The sequence below is a fragment of the Vespula vulgaris genome, chromosome 25, assembly GCF_905475345.1.
Source record: "Vespula vulgaris chromosome 25, iyVesVulg1.1, whole genome shotgun sequence".
In the NCBI taxonomy this organism is placed as follows: Eukaryota; Metazoa; Arthropoda; class Insecta; order Hymenoptera; family Vespidae; genus Vespula; species Vespula vulgaris.
In genome coordinates, this window is record NC_066610.1 from 514934 (window position 1) to 527171 (window position 12238).

The window sequence follows — 12238 nt, forward strand, 5'->3', positions numbered from 1 at the left end:
CATGTAAATAACATAAAAAAGGAGAATGTCGAAATCAATACGAATTTTATTGTCGTATGCATATATAATTTATTAAAACACAATTATAACAAAAAAATGTAAGTAAATATATAAAATAATAATAACAAAAAATCAAACATGTTGTTAACTTCGAAATAACTGATTCATTATGTTTGGACATTCGTATTAAAAATAATAATAATTTTTCTGGGAACAGAAATATAATATATCAGTGAAATGCTCTTACATAACATATTTTTAAGAATTATATGGCTATATACGTATTTATTTAAATTTCTCTAACAAATTCTTTTTTTACTATTATTACTATTTTAATAATATTTGATAAGAATTTTTAATAATAATTTTATAAATATCTAATACTTAATGCTAATATCGTTTATGAAGAAAGAAACTGAGAATCTTGGTAGAATGTCTTAAAATTCTATTAATATTTTCTATAGCGCTAGCACAAGTCAACGATGTATAGACAAAATAATGTATTGTCTTCCTACGAAGGAATATTATTAAAAAAAAGGACTTCTCATTACTTAATCCTTTCTCAATTGTCCTTTCATAAAAATGTACGAAGTACCGACAAATATCCCATCGAAGTTTTAACAATCTGCAAATATTCAAAGAAAAATAATGATAATAATAAAATAACAATTGTATTGTTATAGCAAGGAACATATTTTAAAAACATGAAAAACAATTCGAAATATACTTACGCCTGAGAAGAGGGTCAAAGACAGAACGGAAAATTTACCGGACGTTAGACATTGTGGCTTTTTCGTTCGCATGATACACATAAGAAAAAATTTTGAATCCATTGCCGATAAGTTATACCATTCGTAATTATAAATGGCATTGCCAAAATTGGTACTCTAATCAAATAAAACAAATGACATTAATCAGATAATTGATACTTCAATGATATATGAAATTATTGACGTTTCATTTACTTCTTGAATAAAACATTCGCCGATAAAACAATAAATAAAAAGTGTGTTTATCACACCAAAGATGTACAAAATGAACATTATCGTTGTTAAGCTATCCTCCATTTCTTGACCCTAAAAACGAAAAAATTAAAAAAATCAGTTAGGTGTTATCATATAAATTAAGGACGTATATGGTCTATTTGAATGAAAACAGAACTCCATAAGTTTTCTACATTTTTTGAAAGTAGATAGTTACGAAAAGTATTCATAAAAAAGTAGTGAAGATATAGATATAATGATAATAATATAGCAATCTCGTAAAATACACTACAAATCGAACAACTAATTTCATATCCATAACATATAATTCTCACTTTCAATCATTTTTTATTTTCTCAAAATTCCGCAGTAATAATACATGCACGTATACATGTAAAGTTTGCTAGTATTACAAAAGAATTGATAACAATGGTCGCATACGGTTACAGTAAAACAAAGTATTAAACTTATTTATGATACGTTCAAAAGGATTTCGTCGGTAAAGTAGATACGGATGCAATGACAATTTATTCGATAAAAATTTCATCGTTACGGTTCCAGAAATAAGCATCCTATACATCATTAATGTTTACACAGTTCATGATCATGGCGTGTATGATATTAAGTAAGTGTTAAAGATTGATTAAGAAACTTTTTACCATGAATTTTAGAAAAAAAAAAAACGTTTTGAAGACATTAAAAGAATCAACGAGGATCCAAGTAAAGATATTTTATTGCTACGTCGACTATTCTGATTTACGGAAGATACGAATGAAAATTTAAATCACCTTTAGTCGAGATTTTGGTTCATAAATCTATTAACTACAAATTCAAGCTGACAAATATCCCATTGGACATCGCTACTTATCTATTTAATAAAGGAATGTCATGAATATTCAAAATAATGCAATAGTTCGGTATCAAAATTGATCCGTTGATTCATTAGTTTGTTATACAAAACGAATATGGCCAAACTTAGCAAACAAAACGCTGCAAGGGAGGCTTATTTTATAAACAGAAACATTAATATCAATTAAATTTTCTTTCGTTCCTTATATGCTTCTGGAATTGATAATTAATTACGAGTACACAAAGATAATTTTTATCCGTTTGTGAATGTAATAGGGAATTGCAGATATATATTTTTTTCGTAAGAGTTACTTCGAAAGCTTTGAAATATGTATTTAAATTTCATGAGAAATACTGGTTTGATATTATTTGATCATTATCTGCTTTGAATTGAAGATTTCTTGTCAACTCGATTTCTTTCTTTTTGAACGGAAACTGAATAACATTTTGCGAAAGTAGTAAAAAGTAAATCTAGATTTCCGTCATTTTATAGAAAAATATTATTTAAAACATTCTGCTTAGGATCAGCTCATTTTACCCTTATATTTTCAAAATAAATCGTTTTCCGTTTATTTCTTTTGATCATTGTAGATGTAATAATGTAGGTGTAACGAATTTTCGAACATAATAACGCCTATATGTATTTCTCCGCCATTTTATGCTACTTTTAGAGGGAAAAATTATCATTCTAATCTGTGAAGTGAGTCCTTTCACAGCAAGAAAAGTTTAGTTCAATAAATTACGTAGATTAATAAAAAATAAATAAGAAGTAATTTGAATAGTAAAAATATGTTTCTCTTTGCTATTGACTTATGTACATCCTTAAGAAGATAAAAAAGAATAATATATTATTTGCTTGTACTTATACCATTAGTACGTAGTAACCGGAAAAACAGATATGCATGGTAGAACCCATCAGTTGTTGCATAATCGGGAAATTAAAATTATTTTCCAATTCTTCCGTTAATCTGAAATATTATATGTTATGTATAAATAATAAAGGAAACGTTACAATTGAGTTCATTATCATTGTTTGTTTATCCATTATTAAAAAACTTAAAAATTGGAATGAAATCTTAGCAATATTACACAGAAAGAAATATTGATTTTTTTATTTTTGATATATTCCACACATGTGGATGGTGGAAATTAATAAATACGTAATCAAATAATAAAAAAAATAATGAGTAAATATCAAAGTAACACATAAAATATAATTGAATAAATGAATAGAGAGAAAATTGAATATAATAAATAAACAAAGACTAAAAAATCTCGAAGATACCAAGTGGTTGAATAAAAAATTATGTAAAAACAATGGTTTATTAATCAAATAGCGAACAATAGTTAAAATCCATAAAATCATATCCTAATTCTATATTACTGGATGCAAAAATTAACATGTATATATGTGTGTTTGTAAATAAACTTCATAAATTATTTCATAAATTCCTACATAATATAATTTAACATTATTTATAAATATAAATTCATATATATATATGTGTGTGTGTGTGTGTGTGTATGTGTTAATTATTTCTATATAATTATATGACGTTTTACCTTATCAATCGATAATGTCGTAGTACAAGTTTCTTCATACCCTCATGATAATTTTTAGAATAATTTAATTCTGTCTTAACCTTACAGGACAATATGGCGAACTGTGCTATTACTTGAATTGACAAGTTGACGAACATGCAATCGAATCCTACATAACCAAATAAAATACTTGGTATGTACATTATTTGACAAGTACAGATCAGAGCGTAAATCCTGACATCCTTTATATCCACATCTAATGTTCTGTACGGGAACTGATAACCCATAGAATTGTTTTCTTTCGCTGTGAAGTAGAAAAAGTAGAAAGAAACAGATAAGTTTTTTAGAAAAAGAATCAATATTGTGGATTACTTATAAATAATCTGTCAATTCAAAATTAGATAATCAACCTGATACAATTTTTTTTTATTTTCTAATCAATTGCGCTGTTGCCATCTCTATTGTAATTTTTCATGTTTTCTATCATAAGAATATGCACGCTTTTATGAATAATATGATTCGTAATAAACTTAAAACCACTAATTTTTAGAGATATTTCATTCTTTTTAAAATATTCCATAGATCCAAACAAATGGTAATCTAATGACGTAATATCGAATCAGTACGGTGAATTCAATAAAATTTCCTAACAAAGTTGGTTTATTATTATCTTCTTCGGTTGTTTTTTGGTTCACGCATTCAGCTATTAGCATCTTCCATGATGCGTTTATTATTGACGAGTTCCAGCTGTTTTTTTCAAAAATTCATTATGCAACCGATTTAATTGTTGACAATAATCATGAACAGTAACTGGTTACAACTCAAAATAATTTATGCTGGTTTGTTAAAATTAAATGTTCGATAGTACTTTTTTCAACGTCAGATCACGCTTAGATATGGATACAGCTGCTTGATTCGAAGAAAGTCATTGATTGATGATATTTCTAGTTGCTGTTGGGAAACATTTTTTATCGATAGTAAAAATTTTGCTAAAAAATGGATCATCTCGTTGCCTAATCAATTACGATCTGTGAATTCATCTTCATTGATATTCTTTCGTATCCAACAATTAACGCGAAACACAAATATCCTGACTAGATATTTCTCCAATTTCACGAATGTGTTTTTACATTGTCAACTATGTCATTCCGACTGTGTTAGCTGTTTTTCGCACTGTCTATCTTGGATATGACTGAAGCCGTCATTTTAAAACATTATTATCGAATTCTATAGGTAATTCCATTTTGGTAATATTTTCATGAAGTGAAAAAGATCCCAATTCGAATTTTCTGAATCTATCTTGAAACTTATTGATTTTCCAAAACTTATTCATATCACTAATTTATTATTGCTTTAATTTCTAATAATTGCGTTAAATCCCGATCGAAAATGAAACAATGAGTAATGACTTATGTATTCTTTTGAAAATCAGTAGGAAGAAATTCATTTACTTATTAAAAGCATTAAAAATAATTGCAGACATTACATGCTTATGCGTGTATATATGAAAATGTGCATGTGTGGGTGGGTACATCTATTGGTTCAATATTAAGTGATGAAATAAATAAATAAATATAAAATAATCGTCCGATAACATATCATGGCAAATATATAATGGAATTAATATAAAATATATAAAAGTATATTGTTGTTTGTGAAAGAAAAGAAACGAAAAGAATTTTAAATTACCAATTTGGATTCCAAAGGATAGTCCATTCGTGTAATACAATATATCAGACAGCGTCATTGAACAGACTGTTACTACAATAAATCGTGGAGGTAACTTAGTATAGTTTAGGAACGTCATTTTCTCCTCTTTGGTTTCATATTTCTCAGTCAATGAATATTCTTTGATTTCCGTGAATAATTTACTCAATGCTTCTCTGTTCACTCTAATGATTATTATTTTCATAAGTGTCATCGTTAGAGGAATATTTTCTGCTACGTACGATAAGACGTCGTCCATAGTTTTTGGAGAGAGAAACATTTGTGCATATGCTAGAGAACAATGAAGGAAAAGGTATGTGAAGAAGAAGAAAAATATCGGATCATAATTCTTCAATGGCCAAATTCCCACGCATTTTAGAAGCCTTGAGCTCCAGTTGAATGACCTCCGGACGTTGGCAATTCCTAATTCCTGTAATAAAAAAATCGAATTGGTTAAATTGGTAAACTGATTTTCGATTAAATATTTTATTATATTTATCTAAATGCTTATCTAAATGCATCTTATTTCTATTAATGTAATACATATCTCTGTATGCGTGTGTGTGTGTGTTTATATAACATATTGATATATTCAGTTGAATAATTATATAAGTATATTTACTGTCTTATATCTTATATGAAATGTATAATTATATATATCTTGCTATATATTCACATGTAATATGCATGTATGTACATACATACATGCATATGTATATATATATAAAACATAATGATATATGTGTATATATAGATTATTATTATACATAATTTAATAAACATATTTATACGTACATTGAAATTAATTTATGTACGTATCAGTTGAAAATTTTTTTGTTATCACTGCATCATTCAACAATATATATATGTATATGTGTGTGTGTTGAGTGTAAATATATATTCTATTAATAATATATTTAAATATATAGGAAATTAATTATAAATACATAATTAATATTCCTATTCTTATGAAATATTAAAATATTATAATAACTTTAATATTCAAGATCAATATTTTATTATGTAAATATTTAATAATAATGTTAAAATATTACAAAGAAAAATTATTCAAATTGATATTATAAATCATATACATACAATCGTTGTTATATTGAAAATATAACGTTACAGAATTTTGCATTTCCTGAGATGATCATATTTAGGAAAAATTGTTCAGGCGAAATTTGTCCAAAAATAAAAAAGACATGTAATGGCATTCATTGTTTTCTTTTTATTGAAAGGTTTTAAGGTTCTTTTAAGCTGAAATTAATTTTTTCTGAATACGTAACATTTTTTATAATAATAACTTATTTGTTTAAAAAAAAGAACCGAGACGAATCAAATAAATTTTCTATGAAATATATTTTTTATTAAAAAAGAAAGTTGATATCGAGTTTGAGAATTAAAATTTTCCACTAAATAAAAAACTATAAATATTTAAATATTTTTTCTATTGAAATAATATAACCCTAGTTGAAATAATTCTTCTCAAAAATGAAGTGTTTCAGAAATAAAAATATATGAATGCAAAATATATCGTCCGATAAAAATTTCATACGATTAAATGCTCCGAATAAAATGTATACAATTATTTAATTTCATCGGTTTATATTTTTCATTACATTCACGTGCAAATATTAATATAAAAAATTATTTCATTTAAAACTTTCATTCATGGAATCAAATAATTTTTTTCGATAAAAAATCAGACGTCGGAGATAGATATCTTGACGATATAATTGTAACGTCAAAAAAGAAAAAAGAAAAAGAAACCAAGCGAAACGCCACAGAATTATTCACGATGTATAAAAACGTAAAGAATAAAAGAACTAATAATAACTGTACATGTATTAATGCTATTGCATAACGACAAAAATAAGCATAAGAAATAAAAATTAATTCGGAAATAAAATATTACGAAAATATCTACAGTTGAAGAAAAAAGTATAATAATTTGATTGAACAAAAATAATTTCCGATCAATATATAGGATTTCAAGGGAACTTTTAATCATCGAATACAAGATCACTATATTAGACACGATATTCGTTCAATGATTAGAAAAAAATAGGAAAGGAAAAAATCAGACTTTGCTCTTTATCTTACTTCAATACTATCTCTTCCCATTTTATTTCTTCGAAGGTTCGCGAGAGACTGAAGATATAACCATCGAGAGTCCTCCCTGGTAAACTCTGTTTGAAAAAAGGTTATCAGCGTGAAAGGGGTTGATTGAATAGCAAATCTCAAACGGAAACAATATTCAGAAGCAACTTGACCCTCAACCCTTTCTAACAACCAGTTCAATCGATTCCTTGTTACGATCATCGATTATGTAGAATGGAAAGATTGGGAAGTAGCAGGATTAGAATATGCATAAAAAATCAACTTCTACCATTTCGATTCTTCTTATAGAACATCCCCTTGTCTTACAACCCTCTTGAAAAACTTGTAGAATTCTATCCAAATTAAGGGTCTTTAAAAAGTTTCTCCCTTCTTTTTTTTCTTCTACCTTCAGGAAAGGGGGTGACCATAGTCGTAAAAGAAAAAATAATACTTTATTCTCCGTTATACTCATCCTTCTGCGCTCGGACATAGTTTCAAGCTTTTCTGTTTCCAGGCAATGTAAAAAAGTTTCTACCCCTCCACTTTCTTTCCTTCCATCGTCATTCCCTTCTTCTTCATCCAGTTCTGCGCAATACGACAGACGGAAGACATCGATTGTGCCTAAATTAATGGTGTTAGTTAAAAAAAATTCTTTTTCTCTCTGAAATAAGAATTCATAAGTACTCTATGAAATTAGATGCCTTTACCGTTGTTCTTTATTATAGAGGGTGTCGCGTTAAAGGATGATGAATATAGAACTTTAGAACTTGCATGACATTTGGATAAGAATGAAAATTTTTTTCTTCTTTGTTTACCAATTCGATTGTACAACATTTATTCCCTTCATTTTTAAATTACTGTCATCTATAAACATTTCATTAATCTTTTGCTTTTGCTAAATTTTATTTTTGTTAGTTTCTTTCAATAATAACATATTTCTATTTACGCATCACTAGCGTTCTGTGTATTTGGACTATCTTTTTAATTATTCTTTGCATTTTTTTCTAGAACATTAACGGTCTGTTTTTATTATATTTTTTACACAGACATCGATGTTCTCATTTATTGGCATGGAAATATATTTTTTTATTCCTTTTGCTGAGTAACAGTTGTTTTCACTTTTTCATTCGTTTTTCTAACGAAATATTATACTTCAATGAAGGTTTTTATTTATTAGTTTACTTAATGTTAACTTTATGTAAAATAATAGATGGTCGTTAGCGCAATTCAATGTACAAATTATTAAAAGCTATTAACTATTTATAAATTTTCTAGATATGTAAATGCAAACAATCATTTGAAGGAGACAGTCAAATAATTAATCTTGAATATTCATTAATCAAGTAGAATTAATATTTTTATAATAATTTCAAAGAGATAGCTGGAAGTAAATACATACAGTTGCAATATCTAGAAAAATATGACCGATATTTACATAATATCTGTTATTTCTGAGAAAGTTTGTTTGTTATTCATGTGAATAAAAAAAAAAGAAGAATGTTTAACTCAATTCTAATTTTATTGTCATATATATATGTCATTTGTTAAAAGACAATAATAATAAAGGAATGGACTCAGACGTGTTGTTAGCTTCGAAATAACTGATTCATTATGTTTGGATATCCGTATTAAAAATAATAATAATTTTTCTGGGAAAAGAAGTATAATACATCAGTGAAATGCTCTTACATAACATATTTTTTAAAACTATATGGCTACATACGTATTTATTTGCATTTCTCTAACAAATTCTGTTTTTTTATTATTAATACCATCTTTACAATATATGACAATAATTTTTAATAATTTTGTAAACATTTAATATTTAATGCTATCATTATATATGAAAAAAAAACTGAGTTTTGATAAAATGTCTTCAAATTCTATTAACATTTTCTATAGTGTTGACAAGTCAAAGTTGTATAGACAAAACATTCATATTCCTACAAAGGAATATTACTTAAAAAAAAGGAACTAGTCATTAGTTAATTCCTTTCTCAATTGTCACTTTCATAAAAATGTACGAATTACCGATAAATATCCCATCGAAGTTTTGACAATCTGCAAATATTCAAAGATAAATAATTTTACTAATAAAATAACAATTGTATTGTTATAGCAAGGGACAAAATTTAAATATAGAAAAAATAATTCAAGATATACTTACGCCTGTAAAGATGCTTAAGGACAGGATGGAAAATTTTCCAGACGTTAGATATTGTGGCTTTTTCGTTCGCATGATGCACAGAAGAAAAAATTTTGAATCCGTTGCCGATAAGTTGTACCATTCGTAATTATAAATGGCGTTACCAAAATTGGTACTCTAATCGAATAAAACGAATGACATTAATCAGGTAATTGATATTTCAATGGTACAAACAATTATTAAAGTTTTTACTTCTTGAATGAAACATTCGCCGATAAAACAATAAATAAAAAGTGTGCTTATCACGGCAGTGACGTACAAAAGATACACAATCGTTGTTATAAAATTCTCCATTTCTTGACCCTAATAGAGAAAAAATTAAAACTGTCGATTAGGTATTAAGGACGTACATTTAAATTAAGGACGTACATAACATTTTTGAATAAAGTAAGAAATCTATATGTTATTTACATTGTTTAGATACAGATAGTTATGATACCATAAAAAATGGCGGAGTTAATAATAATAATGTAGTTATCTCGTAAAATATTCTCAAATAGAAGTACATTTAATTCTCGTTTCCAATAGTTTTTTTATTTTATCAAAATTCCACAGTAATAATATGCGCACATATACATGTACAATTTACTAGTACTACACAAGAATTAATAACAATCGTCGCATACGGTTACAGTAAAACAAAGTATTAAACTCATCTAGAAGTTTATAAGAATTCCGTCGGTAAAGTAGATATGGATGCAATGACAATTCACTCGATCAAAGTTTTATTCTTACAGCTCCAGAAATAAGCTTCTTATACATCATTAACGTTTATGCAGTTCAAGATTATGATGAGTTTGATATTAAGTGTTAAAGATTAATTAAGACACTTTTTACTATGAATATGACGTTTTACAAAAAAAAACGTTTTGAAGACAAAAGAAATCAACGAGGATCCAAGTAAAGATATTTTATTGCTACGTCGACTATTCTGATTTACGGAAGATACGAATGAAAATTTAAATCACCTTTAGTCGAGATTTTGGTTCATAAATCTATTAACTACAAATTCAAGCTGACAAATATCCCATTGGACATCGCTACTTATCTATTTAATAAAGGAATGTCATGAATATTCAAAATAATGCAATAGTTCGGTATCAAAATTGATCCGTTGATTCATTAGTTTGTTATACAAAACGAATATGGCCAAACTTAGCAAACAAAACGCTGCAAGGGAGGCTTATTTTATAAACAGAAACATTAATATCAATTAAATTTTCTTTCGTTCCTTATATGCTTCTGGAATTGATAATTAATTACGAGTACACAAAGATAATTTTTATCCGTTTGTGAATGTAATAGGGAATTGCAGATATATATTTTTTTCGTAAGAGTTACTTCGAAAGCTTTGAAATATGTATTTAAATTTCATGAGAAATACTGGTTTGATATTATTTGATCATTATCTGCTTTGAATTGAAGATTTCTTGTCAACTCGATTTCTTTCTTTTTGAACGGAAACTGAATAACATTTTGCGAAAGTAGTAAAAAGTAAATCTAGATTTCCGTCATTTTATAGAAAAATATTATTTAAAACATTCTGCTTAACATCAGCTCATTTTACCCTTATATTTTCAAAATAAATCGTTTTCCGTTTATTTCTTTTGATCATTGTAGATGTAATAATGTAGGTGTAACGAATTTTCGAACATAATAACGCCCATATGTATTTCTCCGCCATTTTATGCTACTTTTAGAGAGAAAAATTATCATTCTAATCTGTGAAGTGAGTCCTTTCACAGCAAGAAAAGTTTAGTTCAATAAATTAGATTAATAAAAAATAAATAAGAAGTAATTTGAATCGGAAAAATGTCTTTTTTTCACTGCTGAGTTATGTACATCCTTAGAAAGAAAGAAAAGAGAAACATATTTTTCGCTTATATATATTATTTGTACCATAAGTACATAGTAGCCACAAATACAGATATGAAGAGTGGTACCCAAAAGTTGTTGCATAATGGGGATATTAAAGTTATCTTCCAATTCTTCCGTCAATCTGAAATATTATATTTTATATAGAAATACGAAATAAGATATTACGATTGAATTCATTATTATTGTTTATTTTTCCATTATTGAAAAAATAATAATGAATTATATAATAATTTAAAAATAATAAATATACAAATGATAAATTAATAATAAAGGAAGTAAATTCTTTTATCAAGAGATACGAATAAGCAATAATTTCTTAATCATATATTACACAATGGTTTTTCGTAAAAATGATTTTTCGATGTAGTGTTTCAAAATACAATAATTTAAATATATATATATATTAATTGTTTTTATATAATTGGATAACATTTTACCTTATCAATCGATAATGTCGTAGTACAAGCTTCTTCATACCCTCATGATAATTTTTAGAATAATTTAATTCTGTCTTAACCTTATAGGACAATATGGCGAACTGTGCTATTACTTGAATGGACAAGTTGACGAACATACAGTCGAATCCTACATAACCGAACAGAATACTAGCTATGTATGTTATTTGATAAACACAAATCAGAGCGTAAATCCTGATATCCCTTATATCCATATCTAATGTTCTGTACGGTAACTGATAACCCATGGAATTGTTTTCTTTCACTGTGAAGTAGAAAAAATAGAAAAAAACAGACAATTTTTTTAGAAAAAGAATCAATATTGTGGATTACTTATAAATAATCTGTCAATTCAAAATTAGATAATCAACCTGATACAATTTTTTTTTATTTTCTAATCAATTGCGCTGTTGCCATCTCTATTGTAATTTTTCACGTTTTCTTTCATAAAAATATGCACGCTGTGATGAAAAATATGATCCGTAATAAACTTAAAAACCACTAATTTTTAGACA

The 12238-nt window shown here is 26.6% G+C and overlaps 1 protein-coding gene across 1 annotated transcript; it reads right to left on the bottom strand.

Moving 5' to 3' along the window:
• Positions 1-574: 574 nt before the first annotated feature.
• Positions 575-12003, bottom strand: LOC127072287 (odorant receptor 45b-like). Its single transcript, XM_051012587.1, has 8 exons — positions 11706-12003; positions 11290-11389; positions 5064-5511; positions 3396-3678; positions 2701-2800; positions 966-1076; positions 732-887; positions 575-625 (listed from the first exon to the last, which is right to left on the bottom strand). The coding sequence occupies exons 1-8, from the start codon at positions 11969-11971 to the stop codon at positions 575-577; spliced, it is 1515 nt and encodes a 504-aa protein (XP_050868544.1). The 5' UTR covers positions 11972-12003.
• Between the last annotated feature and the right edge of the window lie 235 nt (positions 12004-12238).

What these genes read in the sequence shown, in the direction of transcription:
- LOC127072287 (XM_051012587.1), bottom strand. Translation starts at nt 11,971, where the DNA reads ATGGGTTATCAGTTACCGTACAGAACATTAGATATGGATATAAGGGAT. An exon ending in GCGAATGTTTTATTCAAGAA is followed by an intron (nt 888 to 965) that starts GTAAATGAAACG and finishes TTATTTGATTAG; the next exon opens with AGTACCAATTTTGGCAATGC. An exon ending in CTTTGACCCTCTTCTCAGGC is followed by an intron (nt 626 to 731) that starts GTAAGTATATTT and finishes GAATATTTGCAG; the next exon opens with ATTGTTAAAACTTCGATGGG.